At 35.9% G+C, this 18,458-nt stretch overlaps 2 protein-coding genes across 2 annotated transcripts; one reads left to right on the plus strand and one right to left on the minus strand.

Moving 5' to 3' along the window:
• Positions 1 to 5,370: 5,370 nt before the first annotated feature.
• LOC111396416 (G-type lectin S-receptor-like serine/threonine-protein kinase RLK1) lies at positions 5,371 to 5,958 on the minus strand. The gene is made up of 2 exons (XM_023022853.1): positions 5,876 to 5,958; positions 5,371 to 5,788 (listed from the first exon to the last, which is right to left on the minus strand). The coding sequence occupies exons 1-2, from the start codon at positions 5,956 to 5,958 to the stop codon at positions 5,371 to 5,373; spliced, it is 501 nt and encodes a 166-aa protein (XP_022878621.1).
• Positions 5,959 to 13,988: 8,030 nt separating this feature from the next.
• On the plus strand, positions 13,989 to 18,458 carry LOC111395398 (purple acid phosphatase 17-like). Its single transcript, XM_023021372.1, has 7 exons — positions 13,989 to 14,321; positions 16,125 to 16,281; positions 16,893 to 17,000; positions 17,094 to 17,221; positions 17,348 to 17,476; positions 17,970 to 18,037; positions 18,132 to 18,458. Exons 1-7 carry the CDS (start codon positions 14,004 to 14,006, stop codon positions 18,349 to 18,351), a joined length of 1,128 nt encoding a protein of 375 aa, XP_022877140.1. The 5' UTR covers positions 13,989 to 14,003; the 3' UTR covers positions 18,352 to 18,458.

Consider the following 18,458-nt stretch of genomic DNA (forward strand, 5'->3'; position numbering starts at 1 on the left):
AAGAACCATTAGGCTGTTTTTTGGTAACTTAAAAATAGGGTCAACTAAATATAACCTTTCAAAGATGTATGTTTATTTTTTTTATAAAAGTTTTAGAAATTGGTATCAGTTTGGCTTCATACCTTCATAAGTTATTTTATGTTGTACAAACATTAGAAATGATTTTACTCACTTTAGGAAAAATGTATTTGTCATATTATTTTAGTAAAATGTTAAAATATTTTCTTTCTGGCTAAAACAAAGATTACCTGGTGATAGGACACCCCTCTGGGCTGCACAAACTTTTGTAGAACAGATTTTGAAATCTGGTGTGGTGTTTTTCTAAATTTTATAATAGCAGGAACCTCGAGACTCTAATAATCTTTTAAAAGTAAAATTTGGCAAGAGTTTGAAAATTAAAAATGTTTCAAAAAGAATCATATCTGAAGGCTGAAACTCGCACTGATGAATGGAGGTGGTCGGATGGAAAACATAACTTCAAGAAGCTAATTTACTGCTGGAATAATATTTTTCAAAACTAACGAAAGGAAAGGTAGAAGACCTTATATAGACCCAGAAGACGAATCCTAATTTGAAAAAGAATGGAGTGCCTTCTTGAGAAACCTAGACCTTTATGACTAAAACTAGTCATAGATGAGAAAGGACAACTCAAAAACATGATTTGCCGTCTATTAATACCTAATAATCTGGTTAAACCTTCAATGAGAATGTTTCGGAATTGCAAAGTACCCTTGACTTGACAAACTAAAGAAAACTTCTACTCTGCAAGCTAAGAATTAAACATGAAAAGTGATGTAGGATAAATAAGAAAGAAAGAAGAAGGAACGGGGAGGAGAAACAGAGAGAAGGGAGAAGAAACCAGGGGAAGAAAGGGGAGGGAGAAAACGGCTGCAAGCCACCAAAAATATTTCAATTCTAATTCATCACCAACTGTCTCAAATGAGAAATAAAACAGAAATAAATAGCAGAACACAAACCCTAAAGAAAACGGTTTGGGCCAAACCCACTAAACAAGCCCAATAACGAAAACATAAACAATAGTCCAAATAAAATATAACTAATAGTCCAAATAGAAAATAAATAATAAATGGATGTCCGCATCAATTCTCCCGGGGTGGGAGAAAAACTCGACCCCGTCGAGTAGATAAAGCAGAATGTCGCACTGAATTTGATGCGAAAGGCTCCAAGTCATGCCATGGGGGACGATCTTTCTCGATGACCAAATACCGAAACTCCACAAATGATAACAAGGATAGTTGCAGCTTATCATTAAGGATATGATCCAACCAAGGAGGACGATCTTTCTTTGTAATCACATATCGATACTGAACTCCCAATAGTAAAAATTCATGCCACTCATCTCCAAAATCTTCCTCATTGGTCAACACAACCTGTTTATCTAAAATAGCATCAATTACATCTTTGTGTGCTGTGACAAGTGTTATTGGAGTGAAAATGGTAATATATTTAGGTTGGGGATCCACATAAGGAAGTAGAAAAGGATCATTAAGGAAATTAAAAAGGCCTTTGTAAGTAACTAAGTCTTCAATATGTAAAGTAGAGTGGTGGCCAAAATGGACATGTGCGTATGGACCAACATGCTTTAAAACTTTAAAAGGACCAGCACTACTGGCTTGTAATATAACATAATCCTCAAGATGAAATTGAAAATATTGTTTATGCAAATCAGTTTGAAGTTTATATAATGCATTACTTGCGTGAAGTTGTTTATGGATCTTAATATGCAAGTCATGAAGATGATGCACAAATACTTCAACTAATATCGACACACTAGCATGTGGGGACATGGAAATAAGGTCTAACGGCCGTCTAGACTTATAACTATGAACAGCTTCAAATGGATTCAAACCTAGAGACCGATTTACAGAATTGTCATACGCAATTTGAACAGTTGGGGGAATCAAGTCCCAGTTTCTAAGATTTTTCTGGACTAGAGACTTGAATAAATTGCTAGAACTTTGGTTAACGACTTCATTTTGACCATCAGTTTGAAGTTGGTCAGTAGTGGGGAATGTTGATTTAATGCTAATCACAAGCGACTGGATTTTCCAAGGGTGGCCAGCGAAATCATCAAGCTCTTTGAGTTGTGCAAGGGTATGACATATAACATGTGACCGAGAGCTGTCAGAAACAAAGGGTATAGTATCTAAAGTCTCGGGAAGAGTCTGGAGTCCACCTAAAGAAGTGTCCTCACTATCATCCAAGTCATCAAAATCTTCAAGTTTAGGTTCATAGACTAAATCTTCTAATGGCATATCTATTACATTCTTTCGTTCTTCCATGACTAAGGTTCGATTAGTACATTTGGAAGAAATGTGGCCAAAGTCTTTACAGTTAACGCACAACAAGTGAGAAGAAGACCTTGGAGTTTCAGAAATTCTACCTTGATTTTCCAAGATTAGATAATCATTAGAAGGGGGAAGTCCTAGAAGGGACTTAACGGGAGGAGGTGGAGCCAATGAAGCCAAATGATGATTATCAAAAACTTTACCCTTATTTTTCAAAATTGGAGGAACATTAGATGGGGGAGGCCCTGGAAGGGACTTAACGGGAGGAGGTGGAGCCAATGACACCGAAGGATGATTGTCAATATGCTTTCTACATGGAAAAGGAGATTGTGGACTATCACGACCTTTACAATTATTTTTCCAAATAGGAGGAACATTAGACGGAGACGATTTTATGATAGACTTATGATGAGGTGACGCTAATGAGATGGGTGAGCGACGATGACCACGCTTTTCATATGGAGTACTAATAATCAACTCATAATCTCGAGCTAAAGAGTAAGCGTGATCAAGAGTAGTGACACCTCGAAGGAAAAGCTCGCGCTTAAGATCATCTCTCAGACCTTGGCTAAATCTACTCAAAGTCGTGCTCTCATTCTCAATTAAATGACATTTGATTCGAAATTCCTCAAATTGCGCGATATACTCGGTCATTAATTGATTTCCTTGTTTAAGGGCATTCCGTTGAGCAAGAATTTCAAAATTATCTCGTTCTCGCTCACGAATCTGATCCCTATTCCTATCCCTATCCTTACGATCGGGTCGAAAGTATTTTTGATTACCTTGTCGACGATGTTGTCTATTATGGGACACCTTAAAATTATTAACATCAATCGAATGAGGGATGTGTTTAAAATTTTTCGAACTAGCAGATAGGGCCTTACTCTCTTTAAGAGTAGCGGTCATTTGAGTTTGAATAGCCGCTATTTGTCGGGTGAGTGCATCGAATTGTGAGGGATTCATGTTTAAGGTACTAGAGCTAGAACTGACAAGATGACCAATATGTAACTATATGCAAAGCAATACTACCTAAATGAAATGCAATAGAGAGACCAATATGCATCAAGGACCAACGATTAAAACATCAATTTGAAATTCTCTCTCTCTCTCTTTTCTTCCCTTCCAAAAATACAAGTTAATAGTGCTGATACTTGTAAATAATAAAGCAATGGTCCAATGCTTGTTAAGATCAAATGGTATTGTCAAGATTTCCAATCAGGTAGATAAAAGAGGTAACAATGGCACATCAATTCAGTGAGATAAATGGGGCAACAATGGCAAGTCAATTCAATGAGTGATTCCAGTCAAGTGAAGTTTGAGGCCAAAGTTGTGATAGTAACAGCAATACAAAGAATCTAAGTGATGCACTTTTAAAATAAAACAGCAGTATAAACCAATGAGAATTAGGAGATAGCAACTCCCTGTAGTTTAGTTTTGATTATTTGTATGCCGCTTGATTTGAATTGCCAACTTATAAGCCCCAACTATGCTTCTGTTCTTCCCTTCGTGTCCAATGGTTTTAACCTCTGTTGACTGTAACTTGTGTTGGCTCTGGTATGGACGTAAAACTGAGTGTGGTGACTGTAGCTTTTAGATTGTTGAGATGGACGAGGAAATATATGAGTGTGGTAACTGTGGTGAAAGTGTATAATCTTGGGTTGGTGGTGGTGGCCTATGGCGATGAAGCGATAGTGCTCTAGATGCCTGGGTACAATAGATAATGAAGTGGTAACGAAGTGGTAGCGTGATGGTGATTTGAGGCGATGGCAGCAAGAGAGTGGTTGTGAGAGAGGAATCGGGTGAAACTGTGAGGTATTTGATATTAATTGATTGGTTATAATCGGGCTTGGTCGGATATTTGGGACTGGGCCAAATGGGAAGGGGTTTAGATCCTGTTATAGAGATGGGTCAATTTGGGTTAGTGTTTGGAGAGTGGGCCTGGGTCGTAGAGAGTAGGTTGGGTTAGTTGGGCTAAATATGTGATAAATGGGCTGAGGATTGGGTTATTGGCCAAATTGGATAATTGGGTTGATGTAATGGCCTTATTGGGCTGAATATGAGATGTGGATAATGGCCTCTAGGACTTGGGCTACTTATGATTATGTGGATGTAGATTGAGTTTGAGTAACGGGTTAAATGATTTGGAGACTAGAATATTTGACTGGGTGTTATAATGGACTGTTTGGATTAATAATTGATTGTGTGTATGGATTAGGGTTTGTAGGAAGTAGCAGCAGTAACATAACAACTCGGATTTTTTTTTTTTCCCGCGGGTGAACAGTACCCGGGAAAAGTTTTTTTTTTTTTTTTTTTTTTTTTTTTTTTTTTTTTTTTTTTTTTTTTTTTTTTTTTTTTTTTTTTTTTTTTTTTTTTTTTTTTTTTTTTTTTTTTTTTTTTTTTTTAACCTAGGAAGGAAAACTGCTATCTTCCAACAAATCCTTTTCGTTTCTGTTATTCAACAAGTTTTGGGAAAAGGGATAGAAGAAAATTTTGAATTATAAGAAAAAAATACCCAAGATTTAGCTCTGATACCAAATTTGATGTAGGATAAATAAGAAAGAAAGAAGAAGGAACGGGGAGGAGAAACAGAGAGAAGGGAGAAGAGGAGAAGAAACCAGGGGAAGAGAGGGGAGGGAGAAAACGGCTGCAAGCCACCAAAAAATATTTCAATTCTAAATCATCATCAACTGTCTCAAATGAGAAACAAAACAAAAATAAATAGCAGAACACAAACCCTAAAGAGAAGGGTTTGGGCCAAACCCACTAAACAAGTCCAATAACGAAAACATAAACAATAGTCCAAATAAAATATAACTAATAGTCCAAATAGAAAATAAATAATAAATGGATGTCCGCATCAATTGCCGTTTTCTTTAGGGTTTGTGTTCTGCTATTTATTTCTATTTTATTTCTCATTTGAGACAGTTGATGATGATTTAGAATTGAAATATTTTTTGGTGGCTTGCAGCCGTTTTCTCCCTCCCCTCTCTTCCCCTAGTTTCTTCTCCTCTTCTCCCTTCTCTCTGTTTCTCCTCCCCGTTCCTTCTTCTTTCCTTCTTATTCATCCTACATCACTTTTCTTGTCATTTAAAGCTTCAGCATCATTTTTAACCAAAGTATCTAGCGTTCCATCCTGAAAGCAGTCCCAAACCCAATCTGTAAGAATTGGATTTTCTCCCTCTCCAAATTCCAAATCTATCAGGCTTTTTCTGCATGTAATGATCTCTAGTAGTAAAACTCCGAAGCTATAAACATCAACTTTCGCGGTGACTTGAGTGTTTCTAAACCATTCGGGAGCAACATACCCTTTTGTACCTCTGATATTAGTGAGGGTACGACTCTGATTCATCATCAGAAGTTTTGCTAATCCAAAGTCTGAAATCCGAGCATTGAAATATTCATCAAGAAGTATATTCTGAGGCTTGATGTCGCAGTGGATGATTTGAGTGGTGCATTCTTCGTGTAAATACGCAAGTCCCCTGGCTATTCCCAGTGCAATTTGAATCCTTTTTTTTTTTTTTTTTTTTTCCTCTCCTGTCTGATGACTGGTCTTGTTGACACATTACTTTGCTAGAGGCCTATATTTTTGTTTCTCATGCATAAAACTGATAATTTTGATTTTTCCATTTTGTTTGTCGGTTCTCTCCATGTTTCTTGATGTCTTCTTTCATCTTTTCCTTCCTTTTGGGTGAGGAATAGTGTTGTTGATGTGCTAAATGTGCAGTTTACCATTTTGTTCTGTTCTTATTTCTCTTTTGTGTAGGAGCTATAATGTCAAATACATTAGAATTTTCTTTGAAGTGCTAATTTTTGTGTCACTAACCCTTAACACAACCTTGGTTCTCTACAATTACACTCAGGAATTACACAAGGCAATGAAGGGCATAGGAACAGATGATTCGAAACTTACTAGAATAGTAGTGACCCGAGCAGAGATTGATATGCAGTACATAAAAGCAGAGTATGAAAAGAAACACAGAAAATCTCTGAATGATGCAATTCATTCAGAAACATCAAGCCATTTCAGGACATTTCTTCTCTCTCTATTGGGCGCGATTCACCGCTAAATGAAGCGCAGCGAAGGTTAGAAAATGATTAACCTCTACTTGTTATGTTTTCAGTTTTCATTGATAATCTTAAAGCCCATCAGGTAGTTTGAAGGGTCTCCCCGTGGCTTTGTCGTCTCTTCTGTTTCTGTAAATGTTCGATTCAGTAACATTTCTGAATGCGGGATGTTTATCCAGTTGATTTTATTTATATCAATGGTAGTGTGGGGCTGAAATTGTGTAGGTTTGTTAAACTTTCGACTCTCTAGTTAAGTTTAGTTTGTATTGCAACTTTGTAGTGTCCAGAAAAAGCAATGTTATTTGAAGTGTGGCAAGCCGTACAAGAATTGTTTGCTGTTATTTCTCATTTGTTTTTGTAGTTGGAAACATGCAAAATGAATTTTTTTTTCCCCCAGCATAGAGTATATTTGTAACGCTCAATCGACAAACTACTTTTGCGATGTCTGTCAAAAAGGAACTCAGTAAACTAATAAAGAAGTCCGATTTTTTCATCTAACGAGTCGTCGAAGGAAGAGAGTGCATCATAGTCAACTCTAAGCCTATGTGTGGCCTTTATTTTCCATCTCATTCTTTTTTTTTTTCTTTTTTTTTTCAATCACATAATTTTTCATAAAATGATATTACACGTAAATCAAAAAAATTTCATTTTTTTTCAATTACATATTTTTTAAAAATATACTATTCAAAAGAATAGGGGTCAGGGTCTAATTTATCATCCTCTTTTGGGTTCTCCGTTAAATTTTTGTCATGTTCCCTAACAAAAAGCTTACACGTGCACACATCTAATTGGCTGATAAAATGTTACGTTTGATTTTGTTGAGTAGTTGATTTGATGACGTGTAAAACGGAGGTTCAATACTTTAACCTGACAACGCATCCTGACCAACTTGCCAAAATATCATTACTTTATTTGTAGAGCCACAATTTTTTCTATGGATATCTTCGGTTTGATCTCATTGCATTATCAGGCGACAGAGACAGCTTTATCTCACGTGAAAAATCAGCGTCTTAAATTTCACAAGAAAAAGATAAAGGATATTAAGAGTTGAAGGATTAAATCGGAATCGAACCTAGATCGTATTTTAGTAAGAAAATTAATTTTTTTTTAGGTGAATTGGCTGGTTTTTATAATTTTTACTTTTATGGGTCTACTTTTCCATTTTAGGGATTGAATGTGATCGATATTTAGATCGATTTTCAGTCTTTTAGATGAATTGGCAAGTACTATTTGACTCTGATTAAACTAGTACGTCAAAAGTGGACAAGAATTGGGTTTGAGTAATTAAAGGTTGGATTATATGGGTTTATTAAGTCTCGTTTGGCTCCTATTCTTTTCAAATTTTAATGGTTGAAATAGTATTTTTTTGAAAACTGTGTGGTTGAAAAGGAAAGAAATTTTTTTGATTTTTGTGTAATATTATTTTATAGAAGATTGTGTGATTGAAAATAAAAGAGAGAAAAATAATGAGAAGGAGAATGAGGGCCAAACGGGGGCTAAGTTTCGTGAATAGGAATTGGGTTTGTCGGATTATATGGGTTTATTAAGTTTTGGAAATGGTTATGATTAATTAAATTGTTTGTCACATTTTATGGAGTAGTTACACAAAAGAGATTGAATGGGGTTGTGCATGAGTGGTTACTAGGGCTGGGCAAATCTCCCGAACCGAACCGATCGAACCGAACCCGACGGTTCTTGTCAAATTAAATACCCGAACGGGTATCTGAATTGAGAACCGACGGGTACGGTTCGGTTCTCGGTTCTAGACCAAGACCCGAAGAACCGAATAAGAACCGAATTTTTCTATTTTTTTTTTATTTTGAGTAAATCAAATTATTTTAATTTCAATTTTTTCTAAACAAATTGACAAATTAACGATTTCTAAATCCAAATTTTTGGCCCAATAATTTGTTTCGTTTCTAATTTTTTAATTTTTGGTCCAATTACCCATTTTATTGTTTCATTTCTTAGCCAAGCAAGATCAAATACACTAAATAACCCTAAACACCAACACTAAAGTGCATAACGTTGTCTCGACTCTCGCACTCACTCTGCAGCCTCGCTAATATTCCAAAACCTATACAATCATTAGTCGACACTGTGGACCTGCAATTGCAAGGAACAAGCACAATAACACGGGAAAAAAAAATACACTCCGAAACAAAGTATTGCAAGTTTATTTTAATCCATAAAAGCCCTAGAATAACGAAAGGAACAATCCAAATGGTAAGCCATAAAATCCACAAATGACAAAAAAGTCCACAACTTGATATTAATACAAAATAAATAAAAATTTAAAAGAAAGACCATCTTGAGACCAAAGTGATCTTGCTCATAAGCGCATGGGTCGAACCCTCAATTGCTCCACTTGTCCTACTCCATCTGCTAACGAGCCAAGAATGTTTTTGCTAAATTTTGCATCCGTAGGGTCAAACATTTTGTTGACCTCCAAAAACGTGTCAATAGGTGTCGATCAAAATGATGCACATGTGGACGTATTCCTCAATATGTTGATTGTAAGCTTAAACAAATATTCAAATGTTGCTCAAGTACATTTGAGTAGGAAAATAAGGCATATACTTGTAAAGGAGAGAACATGTAATAAAGAGTAAAGGTGTGTTGGGAGAAAAATACAATGTTCCTTTATCTATCTAAAGATTCAATGTTCCTTTATCTATCTAAAGATTCATCCCTTTAAATATTACAATGATCACTATTTATAGTAACTAGGCCGATGTGGTCGCCGTTGGATTAGATCCACCTGGTCTCATCTGCTTGACTCTGGTGTTGTATCATCCTTTCTCACATTAATTACATTGACAGACTTTTGACAAACGGTCAATCACCCTACACTTCTAAGCTGACATTCTTGACATACGCTCAATGAAGACGTCACATCAATAAGTCCTAGAGGTACACCTATCAAACCCACTTTGAGAGTTACAGACTTCGAATGTGAAGGGGTTCGATAGAAAGAAGAAAACCACTTCGACCAAACAAAGCAGAACAACTTCAGCTAAATAAGAAGAGTACTTCTATAGTTGGGCCCTGGCTATTTGATGAGAACACTTCAATATCCCTTTCTTTATTCTTAATTGAATGCCACGTGTGGGAACACACGGCTTCCACGTATCCCGTTGGGAGCATTACATATGGTCACTAACAATAGCCTCCTAAGTCAATGTATGGTCATTCATGTGATGCATAAAATTCATATTGCGTAAGGAAAAATTTTGGTAGTGAGAGAAATTTAATCTCATAACAATATAGTCCTGCAAGTCTAATTTACGAACATTTATGTGAAAATAGAGTTTTTGAATAACTGAGGTGCCTTTGAAGTTGCATATTGAGGAAACTTATCTGAATCGACCTTACTTGTTTTGAGGTCGTAGTTAGACGTATATGTCGAAGTGGCGAGGTATAATGTGGAAGTGCTATATTTTGTCGATGTAGATAAGGTTGTTAGAGAGATTGGAAAGGTTATACAGGTTCAGTGTTAGGGAGCACGAGGCGTCATCAAGAGTCGTGCTAAAATGAATAGCCGTCATCTAAAATTTCTAGAAAAGACAGCTGATGACGGTTCGAGTTCCCACACACGTAACCGTCGCCGCATTTTATGAGAAATGATAGCTATTGTGGGCGTGCTCTCATTGCCTAGGCGCATTGGCGGGTGAGAGTGACGGTATAATTTGGGCCTTAGAATACGAAACGGTAGATGTCATGAGTGGTTCAGATTTAATCGCCAAATCATCGGCTAGGTGATTTGATCTTCAATCCAACAGCTGGGATCAAACTCCTTCACCTATAAAAGACAAGACGCTTAGGCAAAAATCATTTTTGCCTTCACGTTATCTTGATTGGCATTCTTTATGTTCTTGTGCTTTCGTTTGTTCTTTCGAATTTTCTTTCAGCTATTAAGCTCTTTGCATTGTGATTTCTCAAATCTTCGACTCTTTCTCGTAATTCCATAAGTATCTAAAACTTTTTGACTTGTATAGTTCAAATGGCTTCTTCTTCATCTGAGGAGAGAGTAGACCTTAGTGAAGTAGCCGCTAAGATGGGGCTTGAAATTACCAACAATGCCAACCTTGCCAAGGCCATTAAAGCTAGTCGAAGTTGCCTTTCAATAACGAGGGTGGGACTGGGGAAGAGTCTTGAGGGCTTCGAAAATTCCGTCCATTGTGGATGCTTTCCATCTAGTGTCCCTTAGGGAAAAATATTGCATACCTTATGATATGGAACTCCTAGCCCCCTTGCCTGATGAGCGTGCGTGTTATCCAAGGTCAGGATGCGTAGCCATCAGTGAATTTCTTTTAAACGCAGGACTTCAACTGCCATTATACCCTTTCTTTAAAGTCGTTCTTAGGTTGTACGGATTGGTCCCTATCCAGTTCGTTTCTAATGCCTAGGCTCAACTGGTGGGGTCTTACTTTTTTTGAAAGGAGCCTCACTAGGCGAGGATATGCCCCTTCACATACTTCAAACCCTTCTTCAACCTTGGTCACTAGGAAAAAGGGACTCCAAAGGATGGTATTCCTTATGTCCCTGGAGTCACATTCCTCCTTTGTCATTGGCCTTACCTCCTCCATTAAAGGAGACGTGGTTTTGGACAAGGAAGAAATGACAGTTCCAACCTCTTACTCAGAAGCTGGTAAGTGTCGAACATTAGTATTTTACTAAGTGATTATGCTGATATGGACTCTGATGCTTAGTTCTTTTTTGCAAGAGGAGTTGGTTCGTCAGAACTTGAGCTTATAAAGGACATTTACTTGTGTTTGGCTTCTTCAAGGGAGTTCGAGAGGCTCATCGTTTCGAAATGATTTTTTGAAGAATTTAACCTGATGGCTAGGAGAGATATTTCTGCAACCTCTGAGTAATCATCGCTTTGCTTACTTTGATATTTTCTTTGCTTCGTGTTTTTATACGTTTGTTGATTTGTCTTGTAGAGAACTTTGAGATGATGAAGCACCCTCCTTCTAATATGGCCACCATATTATCCGCCACCTCCACAGCTGGGAGGAAGGGCCTGAAACCCTCATCTTTTGTTGGAAAACAAGTGAGAGACCAAGTGGAGAGAGCCAACAGGGAAGCTGCTGGCCAAAAGGCTACTAGGAGACATTCCTTGGCAGACAAGGAGAAAGGCAGAGTAGAGGAGATCCCCAAGAATAAACATCACTTCTCTGCCACTAGAGTAGGTAGATTTGCTGCCAGCCCATTGCTGCCTCGCTCCAAAGCCCCAACGGGGGAAAAGTTGATGGTAGCATCTATAGCTGCTGCAAAGGGGGCCTAGAAGAGATCAACTGAAGCAGAGCCCCCAAGCAAAGCTCGTCAAAGAAGGCGAGGACCTCCAGCGGATCTTCATCAGCTAACGCTGCCCCTAGCTTCAAGCTTTTTGTTACTCAACGGAGTGATGAGCTGACTCCGGAGGTTTTATCGATGTTGCCTCGCCTCCAAAAGTGCAAATTGCTTCAGCACTTTCTACGAATTCTGGACGGATCGTAGGTAATCCTTTGTCGAATCCAATGAATGTAGACATTTTTACCATTATGGTAAGTCAAAAATCGAGGGCGTTTGGGACTACCATCGAGGTAGAGGCTCTCGTTAAAAACCTCGTGAATAAAAATAAAGGGTTTATGACCTGAGCTTCAGAGGCCGAGGAAGCAACTAAAAAGGTACTGTCTGAGGTTAAGGCTTTGAAGAAGGGCCAAGATGAAGAGTTTGTGAAGTTCGCTTTTGCACTGGCAGAAATTGAAAGTTTAAAGGAGGAGGTCCACTTATCACAAAGCGAGGTGACCTCCCTAACGAAGCGAGTGGAGATCTTCGACGCCTACCAGAAGCTTGCCGTCGAGGCCCTGGAGACGGCCAATAAAGAGGATGTTGCTCTGAAAGAGCAGGTGGAGAAGTTGAACTCCCGAATTTTCGTTTTGGTGGAGGAGGTGGAGATATCGATGAGAGAGGCTGAATCTGCTGGGAACGAAGCTGAAAAAAGATACATGGCGAACTTCTGTCTGATGGAGGCATACCAAAGCTTCGGTGCTTACCGGCGAATGTATGCCTACACAAAGGTTGTGGAGTGGATCAAGGCCAACCTTCAAGCCGTCAATATCCTCGAAGTCAGGAAAGCCAAGTAATAGAGATCAAGGACGAGGTCGTTGAAGAGGTTGGAGTCCAAGAGGTTGCTTCCAATGTCATAACTTCATTCATACCTCCCCTCCCCCTCCTATTTAGATAGGGCCTTTCGTAATTTAAATTTTTGCCTTTGAAGCCCATTTTGTAACTTTTTTATTGATTAATGAAAGTTAAACTTTTCTGTCTCACTGATGTTGTTCTTTCATCATGTATGAATACCCCATCTTCATATTTGATTTGTGCTTTGTCTGTACTTGTAAATGATTTTTTGCACGAGTGTTAGTAGTTTGACTATTTTCATTGGCTTTCATTTTGTGCGAGGTTGAGTGACTTACGCGTAGATCTTTTTGTAATTGCGTGCTAAGTGCCTCTTCCATTTGCAAGGCGGTCCACTTAGGGATCAAGCTCGTTAATTTCACAAGACAAATCTTACTAAGACCTTGTTTGAGCCCCATTTTTGGGGAAGAATGAATTTTTGAATAGTGTATTGATGGGAAATGTGTGGTTAAAAAATAAGAAAAAGTTTTGAATTTATGTATAATATTATTTTATTAAAGAATGTGTGGTTAAAATAATGTCAAAATATTGTTAAAAAATTTATTTTTTCAAAAAAAGGGGCTCAAACAAGGGCTAAATAAATCAAGTTAAGGCCAAACTCATTTCATTGACAAACAACCAATACAAGATTGTGTACAAAATTCATTGATAATGATTTTGCAAATGTTTCTCGTTTCATGAATGAGACTGCGCCTTTCCACCCAATCCTCCTATCTGGTAGATTTCAGGTCGAACTTCTTCTCTTAAACGATATGGATCCTTCCTGTTCGGTTCAAGAGTTCGTACTTCTGGCTCCCTACGATTCAAACAGACTCTTAATATGAATTATTATTTTGAACAGGTAATAAAATAATAATATCTAAGTGGATTTCACATGTCAATCATCAAGAGGCTTTAACCCCATAGACTAGTGACCCGACATATCTTGTCAGCTCAGCATTTAATAATGGAATCTTTGATTGGGGGTGAATACTCCAAGCTAGTAGGACACCAAAAGCCTACAATGTAATTCATTTCATGGTGTTCAGGTCTGTCCAAATTAATCCCCAAACTCTTATTAATCTCTACTTGCTTCTTTTTTTAAATTTATTTTTACACGTTTTATTAACTTTTTATCAAAACTTACTAAAAATTTCATTTTTAGCTAAACCAAACCAACTACATAAACCTTGGATAACTTGGATTAAACACACATTTGATCTCTATAATTGCAGCGTTTCAAGTTGTTTCTTAAAATTTATTAAATTATTCCAAATCAGTTACTAATTTATTTTTATTTTTTTTTTAAATTTCAATCTTATCACTTTAGTAGTAAGATTAACGTGAAATCCAGTTACTTAAATGTCCACTATGGAACGAAATAAAAGTTAAGGACCAACTTGAAATATTTCTATAACTTTAGGGACCAAAATTATGTTATAGGAAGACAACTCGTCCGGCTCCATGTACTGTGCTAATGTAAAAGTTAAAGACGCTCAACAAGGAAAGCAGCCTTCGTACCTTTCTTATTTCTCTCCGCATCCTTCGTCCTCCGGCACCGTCGTCGTTCCGACCGGACCGATACCGACTCATCCGATGGCTGTAAAGAATGAAATTTTTATAGTTATCTGTGTGATCGTAGGTACAATTGTAATTATCGGTGGAAATGCTGAACTTCAGAGATTTGATCATCCTGCAAAAGCTGATGGCTCCCTTAGCATTTTGGTGGTCGGAGATTGGGGAAGGAAAGGAAAATATAACCAGTCTCAAGTTGCTTACCAGGTATAAAATATCACCAATCTCTTTTCTATGTGTATTAAATGCGCGCTTTCCTACTGTTCACTTTTTCTATTGCAATTTCTGAATTATTAGTTGTTGATTTTTTCAAACTTTTTGTACATAAAAAACTGTGAATAATAGCGTTCTTGTTTCTGTTCATCCGAAAGAATCCTATTCTTAGCCAAAAGTAGGGTGTTAAATGACGAGAGCCGAGCCGGACTCGGTTCGACGAGCAACTTGCCTAAGTTATTCTCTGCTCGACTCGTGCTCATAACTCGTTCTAGCTCAGCTCGATTCGTCCCACCTAACACCTTTGCCAAAAGACATGATTATGTCCCTTGCAGAATCCAAAAACTAGCATATTTCTGAAGCAATGATGGATACTTTAATTTTATTTATTTATTTTGTGGCTTGAAAGGATTGGCTTCATCGCGTGTAAGCAAATTTTCATAGGAGTCGCTGTAGGATTATTATAAGGGTATAATTCCATGCATATTCCATTTAGCTCGTGTTCGATTGTCGTTATTTGGTCATAACAATATTTTGAATAATGATCTTTAAAAAAAGGTAATTAGCACAAAACGCTTTTACCTTTCATAATTTTTGTGGAAAACGTTTATATTTTTCGTTTTTTGATGCATTTCATCCATACCTTTATATTTTCTTGTGCAAAACATCATTTTCATCATTTTTCTAAATAAAAAGTTATAAAATGACTAATATATCATTCTATTTAAAAAAAGTAAATAAATAACTAAATATAATCGTAGTTCCAAATAAAAAAATTCTCCACATCCATCTCCTCTTTTGAACTTTTTTAAAAATTGAAACTATGATTGCAATTAATTTTTTATTATTATTTTATTTAAATAGAAGCGTATATTAGTCATTTTATAATTTTTTATTGAGAAAAATGATGATAATGATGTTTTCCACAAGACAATGTAAAGGTAGGGATGAAATGCGTCAAAAAATGAAAGGTAGTGACGTTTTCCACAAAAAATCATGAAAGGTTGGGACGTTTTGTGCTAATTACCTTTAAAAAAATGTATGATTAAAAATTAGATAATTATTTTATTTTTACGTGCATAATATTTTATTATATGAATATTTGATTAAAAATGAATATGTGAAAATATTAATGAATACACGGGTATTATGCTCTTGTTTGTTCTTTATTATTTTTAAAATATTTTTCTCTTTTTTATTTTTCACTACACATTATTCAAAAACAGAATATTACATACAAATTTAAAACTTCATTCCCCCGTCAAATCACTGTTTCAAATTTCATTTTTGACTAAAAATTGGGCGCTTTTTTATTCTCTTTAAAGAGGGACAAAAAGTCTTTGAGGCAATTATTTTTTCAACTTCCTAATCGGACATCCCTATTGAATTATTGATTTAAATATACAAGCCAGTTAATTCACGTGCAAACAGTGTCGTCAATCTTTAGCCCCGTTTGGTTATGATTTTTTAAGCCAAAAATTAATTTTTTTACCGTCATTTATCATAGTCAACCGTCATTTTTTATCTCTTTACTCACACGTGGAATCCACATTTCAAGCTAACGATCAAAAAAATCAATTTTATGATCAGTATCAAACAGGCCCTTAATAGGTACGAGAGTCAATGTTTTCAAGAAAGAAATTTATAGCAGCGCAATAAACAAAATAGAAAACCAACTTAGAGAAATTAAAAAACTGAAATTTAATGCAAAATTGAGAAATTCGAATGGTCCATCTTCATGGAGACAAATCGTTCTAACTTCTTAATTTTATTTATTTATTTTGATGTTATTCTCAGATGGGAATTACTGGGGAGAAGATGGACCTAGATTTCATTATTTCTACAGGTGACAACTTTTATCCCAGTGGTTTAACTGGTGAACATGATACCGCGTTTGAGGAGTCATTTACCAAAATTTACACTGCACCCAGCTTGCAGAGGCTGTGGTATTCAGGTAATTACAAATTATTTGTCAAAAAGTAATTCAAAATAAGTCACCATACTTTTATTTTATTTCACATTCAGTTATTGCATGAGATGTCTTTAACGCGATCGATGGAATGCAACATAGGACTTACATGGAATGGGAAACTGTCACGTCATTAAAATATTTACATGAACCAAACTCCATATTTATCGTTATGCACGTACTTATATTATCAATTATGCTATTTGTACAATCATACTTGACAGTATTGGTGTTGTCAAAATTCGAACCATTGTTTTAAAAAATAGTTTTTGAAATGAATGAGTGTGATGTTGTCAAGTGTAAGTTATCAACAAAGATTATCAAATTAGATTGTACTTGTAGCATGATTCTTATATTATATATTTACGTTCTTATGCTTGACCTTCGTCCTGTGTAGCTTTCCATCTAATTTTAACATCCAGTGTAGGCGAATCACATCAATTACATTAACTACATCTAAAAAGGTGATTGAATTTGAAACAAAATTACAGTTTAATGACTTGATTTAGACTTTTTAAAGTTCGTTGACTCTGTTGGACTTAGCTCATAGGTGGGTGGCCTCGATTAAAATTTACCCATTTACTTTGTTATTCCAGTATTGGGGAACCATGATTATAGAGGTGATGCTTTAGCACAATTGAGTCCAATTCTCAAACAAAGGGATGGTAAATGGTTTTGCCTCAAATCTTACATTCTCAGCACAGGTTTGTAACAATTATATTATATTTCTTTAAAAATTTCTAAAGTTTGCATTATGTTAATTACTCATTTTGTCATTTTTCACTTAATTTAAGCAGATATTGCAGAGTTCTTTTTCATCGACACAACACCCTTCCAAGATAAATATTTTACAGATCCAGGAGATAAAGTTTACGATTGGAGAGGCGTGCTTCCTAGAGAAAAATATCTTACAACCATTTTGAGAGTAAATTATTTTGTCACTATGCCGATGGTTCTTTATATTGTATTTATTTCCATTAGATAATACAATGTGACTTAATCTTATTCAGTTCAACGAAGCACAAAACAATATTTTGTGTGTCCTTAATAGGATCTTGAATCAGCATTAGGAGAATCTCATGCAAAATGGAAAATTGTGGTTGGTCATCATACCATTAGAAGTGGGGGAATTCATGGCGACACCCAAGAGCTTGTAAAAAGACTTCTTCCAATTCTGAAGGTAAATCTCTTTTTTTTTTTTTTTTTTTTTTTTTTGGGGAAAAAATTTCAAACTAATCTTAGGTTAAAATAAAATTTGTCTTCCATCATTTTTCCCGCCTTAAATATCAGAATTTAATCATACAAAATGACTATAGTGCTACATTATTTAAACCTCCTCCAGATCGAGTTAATGAGATTTTTGATAATATAGAAGAATAGAATTATTGTATACCGTAATTGACGAATAAGACTAGGAGGTTTAAATCGAGTGAAATCCTTGTCAATTTTGTATACTATATCTAGAATTTGTAGATGATTCGAAATTCTTGCGACATGAAAAGAAAATTTATACTTTAAGAAAAGAAAAACTGTGGACTCATTTCACTTCTTTTTATCTGGAAGTGACCTCTCCATGTAAGTTTTTTGTTTTTTGTTTTTTTTAATAAAAAAATAAATGCCAATAATAATAAAGTTGAAGTAACAAAACTTGTGACTAAATCAAATTTTTGCAGGTTAATAATGTTGATATGTACATAAATGGACATGATCATTGTTTGGAACACATCAGCAGTGGAGACAGGTAATAATACTGCCTCAATATAATTAACTTAACAAATTAATTAAGTTAATATTGGGGGAAAAAAACTAATGAAAATTTGTTTTTTCTTTTATAGCCCTCTTCAATTTTTTACAAGTGGCGGAGGTTCAAAAGCGTGGAGAGGTAATTATAGTTGGTCGTCTAACGAAAAGGACCAGATGAAGTTTTATTACGATGGACAAGGTTTCATGACAATGCGAATTACACAAAATGAAGTTGGGATAGACTTTTATGATGTTGTTGGCAATATTTTGCACAAATGGAGTGCATCGAAATCCCTTTTCTCTATCATATAGATAGACCTGCTTGATGCTAATGATGTCTATTTATAAAATCGTTTACTCCACATATCTATTTGTAATATTAAAATTCTATAGGTCAGTATGAACTACTACTACTACTA

This window comes from Olea europaea, chromosome 6 (assembly GCF_002742605.1).
Source record: "Olea europaea var. sylvestris chromosome 6, O_europaea_v1, whole genome shotgun sequence".
Lineage (NCBI taxonomy): Eukaryota > Viridiplantae > Streptophyta > Magnoliopsida > Lamiales > Oleaceae > Olea > Olea europaea.

Coding starts and splice junctions, on each gene's coding strand:
- LOC111396416 (XM_023022853.1), bottom strand. CDS start 5,958: ATGGAGAGAACCGACAAACAAAATGGAAAAATCAAAATTATCAGTTTT. Junction 5,789..5,875: donor AAATATAGGCCTCTAGCAAA/GTAATGTGTCAA, acceptor GGGAATAGCCAG/GGGACTTGCGTATTTACACG.
- LOC111395398 (XM_023021372.1), top strand. CDS start 14,004: ATGTACTGTGCTAATGTAAAAGTTAAAGACGCTCAACAAGGAAAGCAG. Junction 17,001..17,093: donor ATCTTACATTCTCAGCACAG/GTTTGTAACAAT, acceptor TAATTTAAGCAG/ATATTGCAGAGTTCTTTTTC. Junction 17,222..17,347: donor ATCTTACAACCATTTTGAGA/GTAAATTATTTT, acceptor TGTCCTTAATAG/GATCTTGAATCAGCATTAGG.